The sequence below is a fragment of the Cavia porcellus genome, unplaced genomic scaffold, assembly GCF_034190915.1.
Source record: "Cavia porcellus strain 051 isolate PalLab524CR breed Dunkin Hartley unplaced genomic scaffold, mCavPor4.1 scaffold_4, whole genome shotgun sequence".
NCBI classification, from domain to species: Eukaryota; Metazoa; Chordata; class Mammalia; order Rodentia; family Caviidae; genus Cavia; species Cavia porcellus.
Genome location: NW_026947487.1, coordinates 108080059 through 108106040, shown reverse-complemented (window position 1 = coordinate 108106040; position 25982 = coordinate 108080059). Strand labels below are relative to the sequence as shown.

The window sequence follows — 25982 nt, the reverse complement described above, 5'->3', positions numbered from 1 at the left end:
TCTTGTGTATGTGTGAGTGTACGTGATGTACGTATGTATATATGTATGTATGGTTGTACCTTTACATGAGTTATGTTAGTGCAAGTAAGGATTCCATGTGAGTGTATAAGGAACTTTGGTACATGGAGCATATCACTGTGCATATGTGGGAAAGAGACGTGCATTGGCAGATGTGTGTAGAGTTCCTGGCAGACTTTTTAATATGTTTTTAAACTTGCTACCTGTTTTTAATTACAATTTATTAAAACATTAAATATGTTTATTATGCATGGATAAAATATTAGCTATCACAGATGCTAACTTGCACCCTGGTGGGCTGCAGGACATGGCAGACAAGCATTTCAGGGGAGCTTCCTGGTTGGGTTTTAGCCACATCACCCTAACCGGTTTAAATTCTCTGTGCATTTATTTTCCATATTCCTAGGGAAAAAATACTATTAAGAACACATTTCAAGGATTATGCAAGGATTGACTTAAACATTCATCCATGTTCTGTGCTCAGCATAGGGCCTGGTCTACAGATTTTCTTAAATCGGTAATGGCTGTGACATTCCATTGAACTCAATAATTAAATTTAACAGCCTTGATTATAAAGTGTGACCAGTAAGATTACTTCAGTACAGTTGCCTATGCTTACCCATAGTTTTAAACTATGTTTAACTGTTATTATTTTAAAAGCTGCTTGTCTTCTACAATTAACACCCACACTTTGCCTTGGCGTGCCCTGTACTGATGCTTCTACTGAGTCCACAAGCATCCTTCCCCCTTGATTGTTACTATGGCCCATCTATTTCCAGAGCTGTTTCTCTTGTGCTCCTGTAGAGATGACAGTAACAGGTGTGAAAGCCGCACATTAGAATAGGTGCCTGGTAAGTTCCCTGGTCTCTAAACACAGTTCATCAGTCAGGGCAGCAAAAGCATCTAGCTCTGTGACTTGTTGGCACCTGATGATTAATTTTCCTATTTGAGTACCTTAATCCATTAAGTTTAATGATGTGTTTTGATACATTTGTACCCATGTAAAATTATGGCAGCATCAACATTACTTTTTTGTGTATTGGTAGCATGTGTACATACAATTAACATAGTCCCATGTTATCTTAGTTACTTTGTCATTGCTGTGACAAAATACCTGGCACTCACAAGGTAAAGGAAGAAAAGCTTCCTTCAGCTCACAGTATGTAGATTTTTCGGGCAGTAGTCCGCTGGCTCCGAAGCAGCGTGGCAGAAGGCCATCACAGAGGAGAAATAGTTCCTGGCAGTGTGGGCAGTGAGGCAGCAAGCAATAAGCCTGCCTTCCATGATTTCCTTTACCCCAGCTACAAGTCTTTGGTTAGTGCCACCCAGCCATACCCGGGGTAGGACTTCCCATTACCCATACCCATTAAAATGCCAAACCAGTGAACGAATCTGATTATCACACCCTTAATCCATATTCACAACCCATAATCCACATACGCTAGATCCAGCCACTTTTGAAAAGCCCCACCTATGAGCATATGAGTCTTTGGGGAGACATCCACACACCAGCTATCTAAATTTTATCAATTGAAATATATATGTAATAATATTTTTTCTTATCTCTTATATAAATAAGATCTACTTCCTGTGAAACAGATGAAAGGGAGAGAATAAATGTTCATCATATATATATATATATATTTTAATTTATAATCAAACATTTGGATATGTCAAAATAAATAAGTGAGTCCGGTCTTACCTATCTGAGATGCCACACGAGTCTATCTGAAGGTCACTGAAGTTTCCAAGGGACCCCTGCTGAACTGAAATCAGATCTACCAATTCATTACTGATAGAAATAAGTCTCATACACCCCTGGAATCCTCCAACTGGGCTTTTACACTTTGATGCAAAGCTTCTTTCAGGACAACCTGAGAAAAACAAGAAAAGCATAACCAAATAGACGGTAATGATTGGAGACTCATAATCACAGAATAATTCAATAGGAAAAACTAAAAGAAATAGATATTTGTCTTCTGCATTACTGCAGAAGAAATAAACTTACTACAGTCATTATTATTTTGATCTAAATTACAAATTGCAGTTCATAAAGAATATATTTTTATTGTCATCAGACTCACGTGTTATAATAATTATGTAAAAATATAGGAGTTTGATGCAAATTTTAGAAATATGTACATTAGATTGAATCTTGATATGCTGGCCAGTAATACTAAATTATATATAAATTAACCTGGGAAAATAACTTTTTTAGACTGAAAAAGCTAAGAACATCAATGATGAAAATGTGCCCTTTTAAAATAAAAGACAAAACAGTAATGATAAAATGCCTGTGTATTTAAAGTTAACTATCTGAAGAAAGAGACATATTGACTTGAAATAAAATTCTCAACCATTTATTGAATTAAATGCCTTTTCCTATACATTTAAAAGCCATAGATACATGCATTTTAATAAATACAAATGGCTAAAAGTCAAAAGCATTTCACAGTCTGATTTTATTTATTCTTTGCCTCATACAAAACTGTTCCCTTTATATTGATTTTTTTAATATTTAAGATTTCTTTTAATTATTTGCATAATAAAGAAGTATAATATTAGCCATTACTGTCTAATTTTAATGGTGTTCTAAATGTTTATCCAAGTGAAATAAATAATTTTATGGAGTATGAACACATACATTATACTTACATAGTTTTCATTAATCTTTCTCTGCTGCTATGGTTGTCAACCACTATTACAATTTCAAAGAATATGAAATAAGTCAGCAATTTTTTAATTCCTGTATAATCCGTGCCTGTTTTCTACCTGGGAGTTTCCATTATAATTATATTTTGACTGAAGATATTTCTCCTTACTGCTTTATATTCCCAACAAAATACACTTATGGGGAAAGTAAAATCCTGTATTATTTAAAACTATCAAGCATATTGAAATATTCTATTTTACAATACTGGAAACTTTGAAGTTTCAAATTTGATATATAAAAATAAAGCTTTTGATATATTTATGCATGTTAATACAAACATTTTCAATATTTACAATTCTTCTATACATAGGACAAAGTTACCGTATATATTTTTTGATATTTGATATATTTGATATTTGATATATTTTCTAGATTAGTTGTTAACCAATCAAGACTATCAAGTTGGGGGGCTGGGGATTTAGCTCAGCGGCATAAGCGCCTGCCTTGCAAGCAGGCAGTCGTGAGTTCAATCCCTGGTACCGATAAAAACGAAAAAGACCAAAATAAAAAAAAGACTATCAAGTTAAAAATGGAAAGTATAATAGTTCAATCGTATTTGGGGGCTAGTATCATACACCAGCAATCTGCTAATTTCATTTTCTCTAAGCAGTGTTTCTTGACACATCTCAAACTATTTCAGAATAAAATAAATTGAGAAATGTGCCCACAGGACACAAAACTAAGTGAACTCAGAGTCACAAGAAAAGGTCACCAAACTGTATAGAAAGCACAGGGTTGGATCATGAGGCAATTCATATTCTGAGCTACCATGTTCAATAAGCAAGAAATTCTGAGAACAAAGAGAAGTTCAACCAGGTTAGGCTCATTAGTGTGTGTTAAGAAGCAGCCACAAGCTAATATAATGTGATACCAGGGAAAAGTTCAGCACTGAACCCATTTGAGATGAAAGTTCTAAAATAAGAAGATTTCTAGAGAATATTTAATGCTGAATTAATAGATGGATCCATTACCCGAGGCAGTCAGCATGTTAAACACCTCTGAGGATGACAGATAAATTATCACTCCATGTCACTGTACCAGAAGTGAAATGTCAGGTTAGACTTCATGGTGGTACAGCCTGGTCACTGGGTGGATAATCCTCACTTCACCCATGGGAGGAAGAGGAAAGTGAGAATTTGCACCTGGTTTAGTATCACTAACTCGTGAGATGCCCAGCCCGAAGATTCCACAGGGAATTTACAGAAATGAGGCACTCAGTCATCCTCCATCTGGAGAAGCCAGATTTAAAATAGGTAACTTATAAATGATAAGACCTGAGCACAAGGCGCCCTAGTGCAGTCTGAATTTTTGAAAAGCACTCATTCAAGGGAGGGGAAAAAGTTAAAATCACCAAGTGATGGATGAAAAGTGAAAGCTTCGTGTGGCAGGTGCAGAGTGCCGCTGGTCCCCGAGCAGCTCTGCCTTCCCACATGACAGCACTCTCAAGACTGGCATGAAGTGGAAATAGAATCCTGGATGTTGGCACCGTCAAACCCTTTGCAGTGGGGCATCGCAGCCAGGTGAGACTGCCTGTATTCTGATAAGATAACTGGAAATGTGCAGTTGAATTCAGAGAGGGGCAAAGGAGAGCTAATGGGCACTGTCTCAAAACACAGGTTTTTTTTTTTAACCTTGAGATAAACTGGCTGAAGAATTAAATGCCTGAAAATGCCTTCCACCTAGATAAAATAAATCTCAGCCATAAAACAACCCTCATCCGCACAGAACAAAAGATTTTCCATGGTAACCAACTGCTGGCTTGCCCAGGATTTGGGAGAGGGACATATGACTTGCAGCACTAATCTAGAAGAGGACCCCACCCACTGCCAGGTCCACCACAGAATCAGGAGCTCTGTGTCAGTCTGCATGTGAGAGGCTGCTACTCTAACCTCCAGCTACTCTAACCTCCCGCCAGCTGTTCTATTGCCCATGGCCCTAGGAAGCTTCACAGGGAGAGACAATGTATTCACTCAGAACTGTCTCCCCTAAATAGCCCAGAATCTCGAATTCCTAGCCCCAAAAGCCCCAGTGAACTTCCCGAAAGATGGATCTTCTCACTTGGGTTCTTGAGGTACGAGGCTGCCTCAGTGTTGGAAATATTAAAATGGCCCAAATTTTGCAGAGCATTTGGGGTTGGAATTTTATTGCAGAAACCACTTTGGTGTATGTAGATCATCCTAACATGTAAAGTTATAAAGGAGAATAAAAGGAGCAATAAACAATAAACAAACATTAATTCAAGACACTGCTTACCTGGGATGATCTAAGGATATGATCCTACAGGGACACAAATGGATTGGTAATCTACTGTTTCCTAAGCAGAGCTATGCATGTAAAGATGTGCTTAAAAGAATTCTTAGCTTACCTTAACATGGTTATTGATATAATTTTTTTCTTTTTTTTTTTTTTTTAACTTTTTACCGGTACTGGGGATCGAACTCACCACCGCCTGCTTGCAAGGCAGGTGCTTATGCAGCTGAGCTAAATCCCCAGTCCTGATTTATTGATATAATTTGAGAACAATGGAGAACACTAGATAAGGCAGATACAAGAACTCTGTAGATCTGTGCAAACTTTCAGTAAGTCCAAAACTATCCAAAATATTTTTAAAATAATATAATGTATGCATCAAATTAAAAAGAACTTCCGAGTGTACATGTGATCTATTTCACAATAACATTTCAATACGAAGGAAAGCAATCAGTAGAGGAAAAACTCTACAAAGTAGCTAAGTGTTGCTAAATCTGAACATGAAGGCTCTAAAATTTTTAAAGAATGATGGCTATATTTTCATGATTTACAAATATTTTATCCAGTCTTCTATTTTTTATTTTGTATCATTTAATAAAATATCTGAGTTTTTCTTCCCTTATTTCTTTCTGTGCTCCTAAATCTTTTCCTTTGAAATGAGAGCTCTTAGTTAAGCTGGTCTACATATCTTACTGTTGACTAAGACAATGTGCTCCTACAGACTGCCACAAAATCAGTCATATATTCTAAAACAAGCTGGTCCAAAAATGAACAAATATTAATAAAAGAAGCAATTGTATCTTCTAAACTTGTAGAACTATGCGGCCTTTTACAGTAGTAGATTATGCAGGAGTTTTTATTGTTATTGTTCGTGTATATATACGTGGTGTGCTAGGAATTGAACCCAAGAGCTTTGCACTGAGGTACATCACTAGTTCCCTTTTTATTTTTTATCTTGAGACAAGATCTCACCAAGACACTGAGTTTGTCCAGTTGGGCTCAAATTTGCAACCCTCTCACCTCCCCATCGAAAAGCATGAGAATTACAACTGTGCTCAACCATGCACTTGCTCCTTGAATTTTAAAATTCTGGCGAACTGATTCATGGGCTATGTCTCATTATCAATGCTTGGAAAGTAAGTTGTATTTTAATGGTGAATGATGAAGATCAGGCGCCTTTACTCAAACTAAAAATTGAGTTTAGACAGAATGACTATTAAAATGTAATAGAACAATACAAAAATGATAATATAAGAAACACATATCTTGAAGGCAATGTCCTACTACTAACAGTTTTAACACTGCATTTTTAGTGGCAAAGAACATTTTGTTTTCATTTTCCAGTGACAGGTATTCATTTCCATTTCTCAAATTTTCTTTTCCAAGCTTCCAGTCCAATCAAACATTTATGGGATGAAGAAAGGATTCATTTGTTCTTGTTCTCAAAGGGAAATGGCCTGATGCGGAAGGCTAGTGTCCCGATTTCCTCAAGTGGATCAGGGCATTATGGCTTAGCAAAGACAGGGGATCACCATGGCTAATTAAGTTAAATTATTTGTGCATTTGCATCATATTTTTCTGCACTGGGCTGTGGGAAAGCAACAAGAATGCTCTCGGGAAGCTAAAAGGTGTGATCACGAAGACACTGCAATAAAATCAGAAGACAATGTACGGGGGCCATTTAGCATTAGGAAAATATAACAAAGCTTGAAGGCAAGGACTGAAGAAGGTGGCCTACTTAAAATAAATCTCATTACAGAAATCATAAACATAAGGAAGTTCACTTTGCAGAAATGTGTTTTAGATTATGGTTCATCATCTTGATCCAGTCAACATTTTAGTGTTTAAAGAAAGGAAGAAATTATTCCTTAGTATTAGCATGGATTAACGCATAGGGACTTCACCAAGACACAAGAATAGCAAATGAAAATATGGTCCAGTTGCCCATGTGGCTCGATCCTTTTTCTTACCTCCAAAATAGTACACACCACCTGAGTAACTCTCAGGTCCCAGCAGAGGGGAAGCAGAGGTCACATGGCCGTCCACCATCAAAGTCAGGTGATTCCTTTTTGCATATAAGGAGACGGAATGCCACTGTCCATCATTCAACCCACCACCTGGGGGACAGAAACTCAGTTAGAAGAGAGCTCAACCGGCGACAATACTTACATCTTCTGCAGTTTCCCTCCTACGTGTGGGTTACAATCAAGACCCATAGCAGATGCCAGAAACCCTAGATATACTATGCTTTTTCCTATACTTACATACCTATGATTACACATAATTTGTAAGTTAAGAACAGTTAGAGAGTAACAACAGTAGGAGAATAATTGTAGCAGCTCCTTGTAATAAAACTTAATTAAAACTTTTGAATTATTTATTTTTAGAACTTTCTCTCACTATTTTTTTCAGACGATGGTTGACTCCAGGTAGCTGTCAGGATCATGCAAAGAAAAGTCATAGATAAGGGACACTACGGTATTAACAAAATAGAAACAAAAGGAAGAGAAGAAAAGGAACCAAATAGGAAATCAGTGCCTTTATGTACAAAGTGGTACATTATTATCTTCCCTTCCTAGAGTCTGAACAGAGAGCAAAAGATCCCCAGACCCAGACAATGCTGAATGTTAAAATATTATTGTTAATTTTCCATCGAAGATTTTCACTTTCAATGCATATAATTTACTTCTAGGAGGGAAAGAGTTTAGGATGAATATAGCTATTTCATCAAATTCTAGGTTATATTAAATGCTTTTATGTATATCTTATGTGATATCTTAGGATATTATACTAGAATATTTAGCAAACTATATCTGGAGCAAAGACTTTGAGTTACCCAAGGCGCACATTTCCTGCTAAGGTCAAACAAGACAACGCTGTACTTTACTGTTTCAGCTTTCAAGATGTAAATACATTTTTTGGAAAGTCTGTAGCTGGTTTCGCTGTTTAAGTCGGCCCCCAGGGACAGAGCTGAAGTGGTGGTCAGTGTCCCTATGCACGAGAAGGCACATAGACGGTGTCTTTGGGGATGAACACACACGCCCAATAAGCTTAAGTCAGACATGAGTTAGAATGTTGTGAGCCCCAAGTGTAATGTTAGTAAATCAACAACACAGTTCATAGTAATTATGGTGCTTTTCAGTAATGCATATACAAGTGAAGGTCACACGTTGATCAGTTGAAAATATTTTGTGCACAAAGTTTCACAGAAGCCTAACCCTGTGTTTCCCTTAGAAGTAATGGTTTAGGATTCCCTAATACAATGTCCAGAGGTCCTTTATAGTATAGAACATAACCATCACAAGTCATGGCCTCCACTCTGTGTGTGCACATAACTATATTTGCCTATTCCCTCAATTCTAATTATATTCTTAACTTTTATATAAAGTTACTATTATAAAACTAATCGATATATTTTTATGGCCTCTAAACAATCATCTGCAATCCTTCTTAAGGCAACATTAGTGTCAGAAATCCCTGAGGTGGCTGGCCTTTCGCTTGTAAAGGGAATTGTATCCATCAGGGGCTCTGTGACTGAAATCTGAGCAGAGATGCAGAATTAAGTGTCTCCACTGTGGATCTGCCAGTGAAGTTTACACCCACTGATTGCTCAGCTCTGTATGATTCTGCAGATAAAATTAGTAAACAAATATGTAAGTACTCTGTTCAGCCCAAAGAGCCTCTTTTCTGATATTATATGTTATTTCTTTTTTGCTAATATATCCAATTTCTTTATTCCCCTGAGCTAGTTTCTACAACAGGCTTTCAGGTAAAAAGTGCATCAGAGCCCCCATAGGTGATTTCTTTTTGCCCTGGATGTATTTAACATAAATTCTGGCTCCATTACAGATGCTCACTTTATAGCACATCCATAATGAGAGGGAAAAAATCCAACCTGCTAAGATCCAACTCTGGTTTGGTGTTTTATTAAAGGCAATGGAAGATACATAAAAACTGACAAGGGAATGTGGGTGAGTTGTGTTTATACATGTTTTAAGAGTGGAGCCTAAGTAGATGACTGGACAGGCCTATATAATCCCTAAGGCATAAGATTGGACTAAAATAAGTCAAATGTTCCTGATTTGCCATCTATGCTTTCTTCAGGAGGATATACTCAGAGCCAAAGCCCTTGCACACATTTGCTCCTGTATGTGGACACTTTCTTCCCCGACTCTTGCCCCAAAGCATGCGTGTGCCCTGTGCCCTCAGATCTTCCTGTCATTTCATGTTACTTTTCCATTGACCCTGGGAGGTGTTTCTAAAACTACCAGAGCTCATGAACATTTCATTCCCTGATCTATTGCAGAGTGATACTTTCATAAACTATGATAAAAATAAATGAGCAAAAAATTAAATTACAAAGACATGTAAAATACAAGTCCACTGATCGTGTTACGGTAATATCTTTTTGCTTTAATGGTTCTAAAAGCTTAATCACAATCTTTATACTTATCATGTCATGGACAGAAACAAGTATTTCCCTGAGCCAGTGCTGGCCCAGGGACCACACTGCATGTAGCAGTGCTCTAGGCAACAGCTCCTGAAGCACAAACAGGCTTAAATCAGGGCTCTGGGAGGCCTGTGGAATGTTACTGTCAAAACAGAGGCCAGCACGGACAATGAACCAAAGACCACCAGCGTGGTCTACCCTGCAATTTGCCACCGTTAAGTGCATCCCTGCAGCGAAGTAGCAGGTTCTGAACTTGTGCCATGTTTATGAAGAAATCTTTGGACTACTTTTTACCGTCATTTGCAATTAACATCATTTGCCTCTGAAGACATTACCTAGCAATGGAATTTATTATTCACATTAAGTCATGAAAAGCCTCCAACTTATTTCAACGAACACTCCACAATTTTGGATCAGATTCTATTTCCTTTCCAAGTAAACATTTTCACTTCCATGCTTGACCAGAAGTGAGAACCCTTTAAGGAACACACTGCTGTGAAACAGGAGAAGAAACGGAATAATCACAAAATTCGTACTTTGTTCTTCTGGGTGATGGTACGTAACTAAATGATAATTCTATTCACTGTTTCCACCATTCATAACTTTGAGTCTGGCTGGGGAGTACATGTGGTATAAAAACAGAATGATAATAACAATAATTTTATTGAGCTATTATTTATAATGGGTGCTTTGTATGCATTGTACCATTTAGTCTTCACCTTATTATTATCTTCATTTTAAATGTGGAGGATGGGAGGCTCAGAGAAGAGAGCAGTTACCAAAATGGTTTCTAGCTCATAATAATGGTTCTGATTTTAGTGCATAAAAGCAAAACCCAAACTAAGTTGACTCCCAAATCCTTGCTCTTCATCTGCAAGGTAAACGGTCCCCTAATGTTTTTGCTCATGTCAAACAATTACGCCAAGCAGAAGAAAAGCAACCCTAGATAGTTGGGTCTGGCTAGACTCTATCAGAGAGGCTTGTACTGTAAGTGGCTGCCTGGTGTAGAACCAAGCCTTGGCATTAATTCTCAGCAGCCTCTTGGGATACCAGCACTGAAGAAGGCCACTCAGTCTATGACTACAGTGCAAAGGGCGGAAAAAATCAAGACTACTTCACAAACTTGCATAAACACAGACATAAGTAAGTCTATTACACACACTGAAAAAGTACCAAAATTTCCCCTTTTCTGAGAAATATGAATGACTACTGGGGGTTTTTGTTTTGTTTTGTTTTGCTTGTTGTCCACTTACACCCATTATCTTACTAGGTAAGACTTACAAAGATATCCAGTCATAGAATAACCCACACTTCCTGTCAGAGTTTAATCACAGCAATATTTGCTTTCTCAAAAATTCTCCCAAAATAGTGAATGCAACCCAAACTACTGTAATAAGTCCTTTTTAACACCTTTGAACTGAGATAAATCCCTTGATTACTACCAGTGTGCTCCTCTTGTTGTAACAAGCAATAAAACCAACTTGCTGAAATTCTAGACGTGTTTACTGCAGCCTTTGCTGGAAAATGCTGACAACTACAAAGAGAAGAAGGGAGTAAAAAATGGAAGTGTTTGCACTGAAAGTGGTGGGAAAAGATATAATAGTAGTCTAGTATACATACACACACAATTCTACCCACATTTGTCTGTCTATCTATCTATCTGTCTATCTATCATTTATTTGTGTTTCCTGTGTCCTGCCATCTCTCTGGTTCAAACCACATAACACACAAAATATAGCAGGAGGAAAAAGTTTAAATCTGCTCCCTTGTACATAATTCCTGGAATGGGTCCTAAATTGCTAAAGAAACATTATGGTTAGCCGCTATCACTCTCTCAAAAGGCTGTAACAGGCATCCAGAGGGTATGATGTATAAGGACGTGTAAGGCAAAACTTGGCCTGATGAGTAAGGCAGAGTCTCCGGAAAGGTGCAAAAGGCAGTTATATGCAGGTCATCACTCAAGGGGCAGACAAAGCTTGTCCTTCTTTCCAAAGCATCTTTTCTGAAGGCACCAGCAACTCGTCTATCTACTAACTGTAGTCTCCAAGCAGAGTTAAGGATGCAGATCACAGGGTAATTCTTGTCAAGATGAAAATATGGAGGTTGTTGGTCCCCCTCATTTTAGCAGACAGCAGGAGTTTAAAGGGTGGCAGGTTTATAGTTTTTGACCTGGGAAACTCTGACAGTGAGGAAAGGGACATTAAAACATGGCTTCTGCTGGGGAGGCAAACCAGCAGTGCTGCTCCATCATGCCCAGGGTCACAGAATCCCCAAATACCAGTCATTGAAAAATGCAGACAGATCACACCAGCAAGCCTGACTCCGTGGGCCCTGCCTCAGGAAAAAGTCTTGTTCACAACTCTGACTTCTACCAGTGGACCAAAGCTGAAGAAAAAATAATAGCATTTTTTGCGATTGTGATGGCTTGCATCTAAATGTCCTCCTCAAGGCCTCATGCTGTCCATGGTGAGTTTTTCAGAGGTGGCTGCACCTAGAGTACATGATGCTGGGATTGATTTAGGGTGCAATGTTAGGCTCATCAGCAATGCTCGGATAAGGGTGTGAGTGCTACCTACCCTAAGTAACCTGAGTAAGACAGGAGCTGCAGTCATCGTCATCCCTTTGCTGCTCTGCTGCCTCCTGCCTGTTTCCTCTCCTTGATGCCCACCTGCCATGCCACAGCCTGCCTGCTGCGGACTGAAACTGCTACAAATCGTGAGCTAAGTAAACCTTCCACCCCTTAACTTGGAGGCATTGCGCATTTTGCCTCAGGAACAAGAAAAGTAACTAAGACAACAATGAAAGACTTTTTAAAACAGAAAAATATAATTGTATTTTTTTCTTGGTTCCTTGATGCAGGATGAGTAGTTTTTTTCTTGGATGTCTATAAAGGTGACAAGAAATATTTTGTATCATGAAGAATTTTAGAGTGCTACTAATATGTTTCATGATTCAGGCTGATACAATATCATTAACATCTAAAAAATTATTTAGGCTGACATAATATTTTTAATAATCCCAAATAATACACGAGGGAAAAGTTTTGCCCTATTGGGGAACAAACTGACTGCTCACCTGCTTATCCTTTAGGTAATTTATTTGTTTATGAAAATATAGTTACTTCACGAAAGTTACCAAAAAAATTAATGATTTGAAAGAAACTGGAAAAATGAAAGTAGAGGCAGTCGGTAAGTGAAGGCTGACTACTTTGATCTGAAATGTTACAGTTTTGCTGTGTTGATATTCGCATTGCATAGGCTCATTGTCAGCTATGGAAATAATTACATGAAGTCATATGATATAAGAGATTACACTGTGTATGAATTTACCACCCCACTTAGATATTTTAGGCAGTTGGGATATTATATATAGACTTACACCTAGTAATTTATTAAGTATTCATTCCTGTAAAGTGGTGAGAAATGAACTTGCTTCACAGGGTGACTACAATAGCAGTGAATTGAAGTAATTTCTTTAAGAGGCTGAAAATTAGGTTGTGAATATAATCACTTCAGAGAATGTCAAACACATCACAGTAAACCATACCCTCATGCCAAGTTTACAATTTTAGACCTTCATTTTATAGACCTATTAATTAGTAATGTGAAACTGATAAAGTTATTTCCTTTTGTCAAGCCTGCAAATCTACCATATTTTGAGTATTACATAAAATGTCAGAGCATAGTATCTATTAAAATTCATAATTAATATTGAACTTCCTGCTCCCATATTTAAACTATAGTGATATATAAACAACAAAACAATGCATAAAGGAAATTCATTTGTGTATCCACTTGTGTACTTTTTTCTTACTAATTTTCAACTGTCTCTTACCTTTTTTTATTCCCTCCAAGTCATAATCTATGAATTTTTGTTCATTGTTAATACAGAGAAGCAGTACAATGGCATCTTTAAATTATTTTAAAAACCATTTATTAAAATAACATAGCAATGTATTCCAGTGTGACCTCTGGTTGCCAGGCTTGAATGCTACTCTATATATGTAAAAATGTGATGAGTTCCCTTCGTGAGAACTGTATAATTTTAATGAAGAGACAAAAATATCCCTCCCTCAAAGCACTGACCTAGATTGGACATTAATTTTCTAGACATTCACATCATCACTTTAATCATTTTGCTTCTAATCACTAAAATACCATATTGCTTAAAAATGGAGAGAATTCCAACTGCTGCCCCAAATGAGTAAATTTGCCCACATCTCTGCATCCTCCCAAATGTATGCAACTCTTTACAAACCACAGCAGCAAGTGAAGTTAACTTGGTTAGTGAGTTAAGCTTCATATCACATATGAATATAGTGATATATAAATACCAGAAGGAGATCTTCCATTGTTCAAAAAACAAAGAGACAAAGCTATGTTTGACAAAGTAAAGTTTTCCATTAAAAGACTCTCAGCTCCCCTATTGGGCTATTTGAAGATCTTTCACATTTTTTCCAAAACACGTCTCCCTGGATATGCTGATGGTTTGTCTGAGTGAGAGACACAGTCACGGGAAAAAGCTGCTATTCTTCCATTACTCCCACATTGATTAATAAGAACTACCAATGTTGGGATCATATTTAAAAGGAAATTGGAATCAAATTCCTCTAAGGAAGAGGATTGATAATCTTATTAGCTCAAGTATTCATTTATTAAACAAATATTAATTTTTTAGTTATGCATAAAATTTGTGGAGAAGGGACATGGAGATAATGAAATCTTTCAAATCCATATGCTTTGCCGGGGGGACTACATTTATTACCTGCTGTGATGTCACTGGGTAATTTTCCTGGTGGATGGAGATTCAGCTTAAGTTTCCCATCACTGAGCAGAAGGAGGAGACCCCCGGAAACGAGATGCAGTTCACTGAAAAGCAGAAGTCCTGCCTTATTCCAAGTGCGAAATTGAAAACTGACCGAAATCTCATCATCTCTGGAAAAGGTTGTCAGTGCTAAGTAACTCCTGGAGCTCAGGAAAGTCAGAGGCACAGATTGTGGTTGTGAACAAGAAAATGACACATTTCCCTGAGGGTGAAATAAAAGAAAAAAGATTTCAGTACGTTATTCACAGCCCATTAGTAAGAGAAATTGAAATATTCATGAAGGCTGCTTATCAATCTTCCCTGATTCCCAATTTAAAACGTTTTCCTGTTGCCATGAAAATCCAAACCCTTGCCATATCCGGTACCTTGAAGATTCTTCAATAACTTTTTTGGGTCTTTTCTCCATTTCTCAGCTTTCATATAGATTTGAAAGATCAATGAGGTAGACTTTATGTAGAAGAAAACACATTGGAAGGGAAAGCACGTGGTCTTGGTCAAACTAAAACATTTGGCTATATTATGATTCTATTACAAGTGAGTTAACTTTTATTGTCAACCATTATTGTGCTCCAGTAAATGAAACAACAAAAGCTGAAGACAAAACAGTGCAAACTTGTATACTAACCCATAACATATAAGTAATTATAAGACTATCAAACCCAGCGAAAGTGAAAACATGTCACCCACTGCTTGGTCTTACGCTTCAATGAACAACCGCTTGTCTCTCTTCAAGTAGCACATCCTCTTGTTCAAAAATAATGTTGGAGCATTTTCTGAAAATTCATTTTTAGATGAAACACACATACATGTCTATCTGTAATATTTTTTCCTTTTAAATTATTTCTTTTTTATAAAGAAACTACTTCAAAATCTTGCTGGTTGTTATATCATAAAAATACCACCAAATTCAGACAGAATTAGGAATGAAATACTTCCCTGGTAATAAATATTTTGATGTGCTTTGGGGTTTTCCAGTGCAACATGAGCTTAAATTCCTATACGCATTTTGAATTTTAAGCAACAAAAGAAATAAATTAAAATAAATTTAGGTCTGCTTTCTCCTATCAAATTGATACAGCTGGAAATTATGTTTCCTAAAATTTTCTTCCTTGTGTGCTCTTTGGGTAAAAGTGAGCTGAAAAAGGCAGTAAACAGGAGCCTTTTTGCTCGAAGGGATCTAGGGTTTATGTGCAAGTAAGGTTCTGTTGGTTCATCCCACCGAGCTTTGTTTTATGCATCCATCTCGCTCTCCACCACTCTGCAGCATCTCTTTTCCCCCATGACTGGCTCCGCTGAACCCAGATCTGAGCCCTCACATTCTTGACTAAGGACCCTGGGAGCAATGTTTCTCAGAGGCAGCAAGTCCCAGAGACCTCCTCAGAAAAGCTCCCCCACAGGCTGGAAATGCTCTACCAGGTCCAGTACATTATGCATACCATGACTGCAGGCAGAATGAGGGGCTTTTTCTATTTTCCACCTAAACGCTGCCGGATCTTCCCCTCCACAATCCTGCAGCAATGCTAAGATCCAAACCCTAAGAGACACCCCCACACTGGCACTGCTCCCCTAACTGAATAATGGCCAGCAGCTAGCTTTAGATCCACCACACTTCCATAGACCAGAATATCATGCAGCCCAAGCAACACTATTGTTTCAACAGATTGGCAGATGCAATGTTGTAACAGTCAATTCATTTTATTTGCTATGAGTGACCGTGACAAAATACAAGGTTTTTCCAATATATCTCTAACAGACATGCATGTTATTTGATTCTGGAAACTGTGCATGCTCATCTGGTGAGTTGGTCAGGGAATATCTTATTAAGAAAATTACAAAGCAAAAAGAAATTAGCTGCCTGGGAGTAATAATGTTACAACAAAATTAAAATATCAACTGTTAAAAATAACTGCTTTAGTTCAAATATGAGTAAAATTATGCTCTGAGAATTATAATTTCTTTAAATAGAATTACTCTCCTTTATGCATATTGCTAATCAGGGAGAAACATTTAAATACGAGCAATCTCTAAAATATCACATCGTATGATAAATGATAATGGGGCAATTTTACAGCAGAAATACTTGTTTTCACTCATTCCATCATACGCAGTCTCTTACCATAATGATAATCTGTGGCTTTTGTTTCTTGGCCAAATCAATGATATCCACTCCATTATAATAAAGATTTTCTAAACATCCATGAAAATTGTTATGTGGGAATGACACTGGTTTTGAAGGTGCTGAAATCCCTCCAAAGCTGATCTTAGAAAGAAAAGTGGCATCAATAATATTGTTTAGTGATTTTATGATAATCTGCTTATGTAATTATGATTAGCAACCATAGTTGTAATCATCATACACAGTTCAAGTTTTCATCACCATGCACAGAAAAATAGTAAGGTGCAAACTTTAAAACAAATTTATATGCATTCAGTCTTCATTCACACCAGAGCTTGATTATCCGTACAAGTTGTTAATCACATCTGGTTTTGGTACTTATTGCTTCATGAAGAAAAGTATGTCTTTATATCCATAGTAAAACTTGACCTGTTTAATACTGTAACTATGAGGCTTCATTTTATGTAAATTTCTAGCACATATCGGTATTTGTATGTGAATTGATCGGTAATGAGTTAATTAATGTTCATTGCTACAGTCTCCCCATCAATCTTTACTGCTCCGGAGTACACAGTAGTACAAAGAAATCATGCAACACATCCTATATTTGCTAGTGCTAATGAAATCGCTCTGTGAGAAAATTTTCTGCCGATAAAAGAGCTGTGGCTATATACTTCAGGTGCAAAGGAGGATCCTATGCCATAATAATAAATTTATATTTTGTGAGGAAGACGAAGCTTCAGGCACCACTGGCCCAAGCCTGTTACTGTGAGTTGGTCCACACTGGGACATATTTCCCTAGCCTTGTGATTTACTGTAATGGTGGATTCTCTGTAGCATATTTTTTTGTGGGACATTAAACCGCATATACATCACAATGTCTGTATTAATTGAAATGTAACCATCACACCTCATAATCGAGATCCAGGTAATTGAATTCTCCCTGCGTGTGGAAACGATGCCTGTGCTCGTCCACTGTAAAGTTGACCTGTTTGCCCAGACACTGAATGAGCACAGAATGCCAATGCTGATCGTCCAGCAGGCTGCCCAGGGTGAGATTGATCAGGGTGTGAGTGGAGGGTGGTTTAGCTGAACCTGAGAAGAGAGAAAAATAAACGCACCATTATTCCCAGTTAAAAGAATAAAAAATAAAGCTTCTATTCTGTGGTCCAGCATCTTTCACAATAATCTTCCCTTTCACGCATCCCATCCCAAACACTAGTACGGATTTACCTGACATTTGAATATAATGATCTCTCAACCTTGCTGTAATTTCTTCCACTGTTAATTCTTTTTATTATTATTACCCATTGCATGCTCATTTTCTATGTAAATTTTATCTTTGCTACAACCTCATTATTTTTACCACTGTGATATTTTCCAATGACCCATCCCTTTCTTTATAAAGCTAGAAAATAGTCATATAGCTGTATCAAAGTTTGGGGGGAAATTTCCTGAGGTTCATTTACAATTTGAAAAATATGAACTATTTGAACATAAAAGCAATATCAGCATACAGTTAAGACGTTGAATCTGAAAATAAAGCACCTATTTAAAAAAAAAACTATAAAAGCTTAGTTACCTAAGTACTAAGTAAATGGTCATATTTTCAAACACTTCCTCCAATGATTTTACCTGAATTGATGAGTAGAAAGAGTTTTCCTCTGTTTAATTCCAGGGTGATATGATCTCCACTCGGCCCTGCTCTGTGCAATAGAATCCCATCACTCTGCATCGTTTTAAACTTCAAGGAAATAACATCTTTTATGGGGCTCAGGGATTTTTGATCAAATCTGTACAGAAGGGAACTTTTTCCATCAAGATCAATCACCTCTGATCCTAGAGACAAAGATGTGAGAAGTCATTCTAAGGATAGATATACTTTTCCTTAAAGCATTTTAAATGTGTATGTAGGTTCATGGATCAAAAATGACTGTCTACATCTCATGGTCTATTGAAACCCAGGATGGATTCCATTTTAGTCTTTACTAACTTTCAAAAATTAACAATCTAGAGCTACAGTATTAAATGCATGCTTCATTTCTCTCTTATTTGAAGATGTTGCTTATCAGGGCACAAAACATAGAAAATTAGTTATAAGGTCTAATTAATATCCATAAAATCACTGTGTTTTTCATGATCAGTATTTTTAAGAATGCTTTTGAGATGCTGAAGCTAAATGACTTTTTTGATGAGGGAGACTCTGGAAAAAGAGTGATTTTGATGTTTTAGAATTCTTTCACGTGGGTACTATACAACAGACCCACATATAAATTACATGCTTAGTCTGGAACGTGAAACACCACTTCAAGCATGTATTATACTGACCTTTGCATTTTGTCTCATTATATTATTTTCGTGACCAAATGATAGTACTTAAGGGCAGTGATACTTCATGCCTTCTCAAGGGTGAGTTGGAAAGACATTAATTTAATGATACTGTGAGGTTTATGCCACTGTATTTATGTCATAACCGTGACACTAACATGTTTTCCAGCTTTCTGACAGTGTCTTAGCTACTCATTGTCAGAATCACTCTTAATTCAGCTCATCTGAAAAAAGATGTCAGGTTACACCACAAACACATGATACATCTGTCAGAAACAGATGCAACCTGATTTGAACAAGAGACACACAAAAAAAAGAACTGTTGGTACTCAGAAGCCCTGGTAGTATTGTCTACATTTTAACAAAGCCTCTTTTTAAGTCAATTGTCCTTGAGAGTACATTTATACATAAATGAAGAAGTTAAAGAAATCCAGCATAATATGAAGCTATTTTTTAACTGATAAGCTGACTTGTGCTTAACAAAATGACATTATGACTTATTGATCGCCTTTCACTTGATAAAATTATTATAGCTTCTTAGATGCCCAAATACTCATTTCATTCAGAATATCCATCATGCTTTACAAACCACTGATCATCACCACCACCCCAAATTTTTTCAACCACTTTATGTGACTATCTTCTGAAAATGCAGAGATGTTATCATTCCACATCTTGCTAATGTGCTTATAAAGAATTCATTCACCAAGTACACGTGAATAAATATTGCATTTCTTTAGAAAGAATAATGTTAATCGAACAATTATTCCTTGTTATAGAGCTGAATGAATGTTCTTGGTTAAAACATAATTCTGTGTCAAATATAAATGATGTGTTCTATGATTATTAGGTTACAATAAATTAAGAAAAATCGCAGTAAGGCAGACTTTTAAATGCTGACACATTTGGAGCAATGCCGTTGTTTCTGAGCTAATGTATTGCTTAAAGGCACCATCACAGCAATGATTTTATTTTAGACCAAGACTATTTTTGGAATTAGCTACCAAGGTATTTTTCAAAAAAAAATTCAGCCTATGTTACTTCAGCTCACTATTTTTTTCTCTCTCTCTTTTTTTTTACTACTGTTATTATTATATTTTAATGGTCATATTCATCTTCTGTGGCACCTAAAGCTTTCGTGCCTGGTATATTTCCATCAGCAAAATAGGGTAGTGAAAAGATATGGGGCAAGTGAAGCCCAAAGCAGCAGTGTACCGTTCCACCCCTTCAACTGAAGCCATTTGCCACCTTCAGACTTTACACGGAGCAGGGGTATCACCACGCAACTAGAGATGGATTCACTCAGGAAAAATGTACTCAGCTCATCCTTTTTGAGGTACAGTGCTGGGCGCATGAGATAAGAATATTTGAGACAAGCATGGTCCATACCTTCATGCAGCTCAAACAAGAAAAGATGGGTGGCATCTAACCAGTGAATGAACAAGTTGATAACACCACTATGGATTGTAACCACAGACATTGGAACCAAGAAATATGACCGTTTGCTAAGATTGTTGAGAAAAGTCTCTCTCAGTCTCAGGTCCAAGGCTAAGACAAATCATAGCAATCTAGTTTCCTGCTGCAATCTTCCAGTTCTGTAACTTTTCTGCATAAACCACGTTGCTCTTGGGACATGAAGAGGCCTACACAATTCTCCCAATGTGGTCTCATTCTTTGTTAATGCAAGAAAGCTCGGAGGATTACAGAGAAATGACAGTGATGGAAATTCATTCAACGCTCAGAACTGAAATGAGGTGGGATTTCTTCTAACAAAGGGGTCTGAAAGTACAGAAGGAGAGAAATCAACACACTGGCCACTATCACATCATAGACTTCATGAGCCTACAAACAATGTCCCTCAGGAAAAAAAGCTCAGTATAATTCAGAATGTCAGTACATTACCAGTACACAGAAAAGTCATATAGTATGTATGTAATATGTAGATACTAATTCTTACAAGATAAAAAATAATTCTAGGTGAGTTATAATGACATTAGTTTAGATGGAACACTAGTTCACTTTTAAATATCGCATTTTAAAAGTTATTTATACAAACATATTCATTTAAAGCATGATTTAATTTTTATTAATTTATTTTTATTGGTACATGTGTGTAATACATAATAACTGCGTGCATTTCGGAGAGCTGGTGTACTTATTACAGGATATCGTGCTGTTTGGTATCTATATCTTGGTGTACGGTATCTGCATCTTGACCATTTTCATCCCTCCTTTCTCTTCCTCCCGTCCCCCTCCTCCTTTTCCTGCTTTCCTGCCTTATTGCCAAAAAGCCTGCCTTCCTGTCCTCTACCTTCTCTCTTTTAGTTTAACCTTGAATTTATTTAAATTTTTTAAAATTTTTAAAATTCTATTTTAATTTTTAATTTATTTAAATTTTGGGCTCTTCAATAAGAGGAACTATGTGATTTTAATGTTCTCTATCTGAGTTTGACATTATCTTAAAGATCTTACCATTTTCTCCAAGTGAAGTGAATCATTCCTCAGGCTGAGAAAATTTCCTCTGTGTGTATGGACCACATATTTTAATCCATTCCTTTCTCCATGGGCATCTAGGCTGCTGTGGTTTAGCTAGTTCAAATTGTATTGCTGTAAAGATGGGTATGTGTGTATCATTATAGTAGGATGCCCTTAATTCTTTCAGGAATAGACCCAGGAAAGCCATAGCTGGATCAAGTGGAATTTCTATTTTTACTTTTTGAAGAATCTCCATAACAATTTCCATAGTGATTGTATTAGCATATGCTGCACCAACAATGTAAAAATGTTCTTTTTTTCCAACATCCTTACTAATATTTTTGTTTTTGTGTTTTGGATGGTAACCCTTTTGATTGGGTAAAATGAAATCTCACAGTTGTTCAGTTGTATTTCCCTAATACATGAAGAAGGTAAACATTTTTGCATGGATGCATTGGCCATTTGTACTTCTTTGGAGAAAAGTTTATTAACTTCATTTTCCCCTTTTTGATTGGGTGGAAAAAATATCACCAAATACTGAATTATTATGCTAAAGTAAATGATATAAAAATCTGGAAGCAACTATAGAAGGATAATCTTTTAAGAGAAAATTTAATCTTTGAAGACAGCATTTGAATCTATATATCGTCAGTATCTCATTCTCCAAGGATGCTGGCTGAAAAGACAAACACATAGTTTGTCTTGAAAGTGATCACTGCTAAAATGAAATTGGAAAAAGCACAAAAAATCAAAGGAACACATTTGCATCTTTTCAATGAGACATTGAGGCATTTTCTTGCAGATAAATATTAATATGATTAAATCTAAGTAAGTTTATAAATGTTTAGGTTCATTATCACTGATTAAAGCCAGAGTCTATACAATTACATCTTAATTTATAGACTTTTTTTCCAGTAGCCATGCAAATGACTCGTTTCTACCTGAAAGTATATCCCTAAGGTTATCATCGGACATTAATTATCTATGTACTTACCTAGCAATATTATTCCTACATTCTTTCTTGGATATCCTAATATTCTTCAGTATACATTCAGCATATTAAGCTTTCTTAGACCCATTCTTACCATTCCTTTGAGTTGTTTATGACTGAATCAAATGCATCTTTCCTGTATATTTGTTCTACATTTGAGTGAGAGTGATATTTTCATGATTTGGAGAATTTTACTTTAACATTAGTAACTTTGAAAATACGTTTAGTCTTCCCACAAAAGCAGCACTTAAATCTTAGCCATCACAGTAATATTTAGGGGAATTTTGGTTTTTTAATTCCACAAAGATTGTCACTCTTTTTTTTTTTTTTTTTTTTTTTTTTTTTTTTTGGCAAGGTCTCACCAGTAGTCCAGGCTGGTCTTGAACTCACTATATAGTCCAGGCTGGCCCTGAACTGACTGTGTAGCCCAGGCTAACCCCAAATTTGTAGCGGTCCTCCTGTGTTAGCCTCCCACTAGCAGGGATTACAAGTGTGTGCTGCCACCACATCCAGAACATTTTTAAACTCTCAGAAGAGCACTGTTAATGCAAACTCATTCTCATGAAAGAAAAAGATTAGGATAATTCATAGTGATAGTTTTTCACACTGAAACTAGTCTTTAAAAGATCGAATAATAAAATTAATCCCACTCAATGTTTATTTATTTAAAATACCAAATTAAACATGTGAAATAGTACTATTTTATTTAATAATCAATGTCTAACAGATCTTTTTTTCTTTTTTCAAATACCTGTACAGAAAAATCTTTGAGTTATGTAAGAAAAATGAAACATCTGAAGTTAAAATTTATAATAGTAAAAGACCTACAGGCCAAAGACATAGATTGAAGGCAAGCATGAATGTTCTAATTGTAATTTTGTTCATTGTTGTGTTAATTAACTCAAGTTATATTTCAAAGAGTGGATTATTATCAATGTTAATAATGTGGGTCTGTCAAGCACTGAGAGGACATAAACTCTAATCTTCTACTAACAAGTTGCAAGTCATTTTCACATGTCCACCTGTTAGGCTACCTCCACTGCTAGCCATTTATGTGAGTATGTGTCACAGATTTGCTGGGTGGTCAACAGCACTTAGGCTTCGTGAGCCTTGAGTCTTCGCTCTAGCTTGGGCACCTATACTGGGTTCCTATGGTCGCTGCAGAAGTAAATACAAATACTGTCATAGAAAATAGCATGAATTTCTTCTTTTATAATTCAGCATTTCAGAAGTCTCAAAAGTTTAAGGCATTGGCAGGGGCTGCTTTCCTTCTCAAAGTCTTTATGGAATAATTCCTTTCCTTGCTTGTTCCGTGTTATAAAGATCACCTACATTCCTTGATCAGTTCGTCCGTGCCTTCATGTATAAGACCAGTTTCGTAACAATTTCAAATCCCTCTCTCTGTGTCTCTCTTTGTCTCTGTCTCTCTGTTTCTCTGTGTCTCTCTTTGTCTCTGTCTCTTTCCTCTCTGTGTATCTCTCTTTCTGTGTCTCTCTGTCTCTCTCTGTCTCCCTGTCTCTTTCTCTCTTACTGATCCCCCCACTTCCCTCTTTAAAAAGGGCACTTGGGATTACATTGCATCCACCCGAATAAACCAGAACCATCTTCCCACTGCAATAGCTGTGACTTTGTTGTATCTTTAAAGTGCCTTTGCTGTATAAGGCAGTATGACACATATACTGGTTTCAAAGACTAAGAGCTTTGGTGAGCATTATTCTACCACAAGTTGCTCGGTCTCTTTGCCCTCATCCTCCATCTGTGAAATGAGAATAATAACCGTGTGTTCTGCACAGGACTGCTGTATGACTCTGTATGGGCAGCATTTTTAGAAGCTGGTGCCTAATGAGGAATCAGTAAATGGTAATAGCTACTAGTGGGGTGATGCTATCATTTATTATTAGAACATTGAACAAAAGTCAGCAAAAGTAATTAAGTGCCTTTGATGTATTTAATTATACACTCTAAAAACCAGTGCTTTGGGCTGGGGATACAGCTCAGCGGCACAAGCTACTGCCTGGCAAGTGCAGGATTCTAAGTTCAATTCCCAGTACCAATAAATAAATAAAAGCGTCACACGGTGATTTTCTGAAGTGCACAGGACACTCTTAATTACCGATGTCATGGCCAAGATATGCAATAAGAATGATTTGGAGCCATCTGTGGGTTCTGTGGCTTTTCCTCCTGCCTTGGCTGACACTGCGGCAACTGCCAGTGTATACCTCCATCTCAAATCTGCTCATTTAGACCAAGAATCAAGGAAAGAAGAGATTCACAATGTCTTAGGCTCTACTCTCAGATCCATTTTTCTTATGACTCTGAATATAGCCTGCTTTATTTACGTGCTTGAGAAATGTGATCTCTCCTGTGGAATTAAAAGCTTTCCAGCAGAAAACATTCAAAAGCCTGTGCAGGGGTTGTGTCAGAGGGGGCACTGCGGAAATGTGTGTCTGGCTCTCTTTTCTGCAGTGCATATTTATGGAAATCTTTCTGTGAACACAGTGGAAGACACAGTAATGCATAAAAACAAAGAACGCTTTTTTTTCAAAGAGCTTATGGTCTATTGGGGAAGACACACATCCCTGAGATGTGATTATTCATGCCTTTGTTCAGAGCTTTGCTTCTGTATCAGGGAGAGGTCCCGAATGATATCTAAGATGTGCAAGAGAGTTGATCTGCCTCGGCCTCTAAGACAGATGTCAACTAAATTGCAGAAATGCTTTATCTCCTTGAGCAGCAAACTGCTTGCCTACCCCAGCGCATTTCACATTTTAATAGATTCTACTAGACCTGGTATTTTCCTCTAACTTTGCCTCCTACTCCATAAATTTGAAGCTTCTTGAATTTTGAGGGCTTGTCAATTAAAAAAGCAATGTCCTTCCCACCTGTTAAGTAGATTACTAAGAAATATATCCAAGGGTGGGGTTTCTTAAATTAAGCTCCTGGTGCAGCCATGTTAGACTCAATTGAGATTCTCTCTCTCTCTCTCTCTCCCTCTCTCTCTCTCTCTCTCTCTCTCTCTCTCTCCCCCAGGAATCAAACTCAGGACTTTGCTGAAGAACCCCTTGAGAGTTCTATAAACATTTAAACCTCTCTTGATGTCCACCAGCTCTTTTATCATTATACAAAAAGGCTAGAGATAAAACTCTTCTTCATGATCTAACTCTTAAACACTGCTCATGCCAAGTCTCTATTTAAAAATTATTATCCACGAATTACTGAACAGAGATCCAATCATGACTTCTCAGAGCTATAAATCAGACTGAGCCACTGTTAAATTATTATATGGTTAGTAAAATATTAAAGCAACAACAGGATAGATAGGCACTTGAGATCTGCAGTGCTGAGCCAAATGAGCATCTCTGGAAGTCTAGCCTGGAAAAGAGGGACTCGGCAATCCGGAGTGACTCTCAGGTACGTAACAGCACAAGGTCTCTCGGAGAAGGAAGAACAAGCAGCTTACAGAAACCAATTCTCTGAAAACCAACAAACTCGTTGCCTATTCAACTGTATCATGTAAATGAATATGCTTTATTTATTTATACTACAGTTGGTTCTTGCACAAAGTTTTAGAGGTGGAAGAGATTTGTCCCTGAAACCTTACGGGACAAATTGATTCTGAGAGTTAAACTATCAGTTATGGCATTATTGATGAGGTCAGGTGACCAAAAAAAAATTTAAGAGAGAAAAAATAGAAAGTACATGTACTAGAAATCCAACCTTCCAGTAATAGAAAATTAAAGTTATTTAAGGTGATAAAAGGGTTCTTCTTGAAAAGTCTCCTATTCATTGTTTGAAAATCACTGCCAAAACATAAATA

The 25982-nt window shown here is 36.9% G+C and overlaps 1 protein-coding gene across 1 annotated transcript in view; it reads right to left on the bottom strand.

Moving 5' to 3' along the window:
- Positions 1-25982, bottom strand: part of Cntnap4 (contactin associated protein family member 4) — a 249520-nt gene that overhangs the window by 84507 nt on the left and 139031 nt on the right. The window contains exons 5-10 of the mRNA XM_003472026.5: positions 18007-18210; positions 17282-17466; positions 16372-16515; positions 14196-14457; positions 6952-7098; positions 1721-1892 (exon numbers count right to left, since the gene is read on the bottom strand). Of these exons, the coding sequence (XP_003472074.1) occupies positions 1721-1892; positions 6952-7098; positions 14196-14457; positions 16372-16515; positions 17282-17466; positions 18007-18210 (1114 nt within the window). The remainder of the gene's footprint in view (positions 1-1720; positions 1893-6951; positions 7099-14195; positions 14458-16371; positions 16516-17281; positions 17467-18006; positions 18211-25982) is intronic.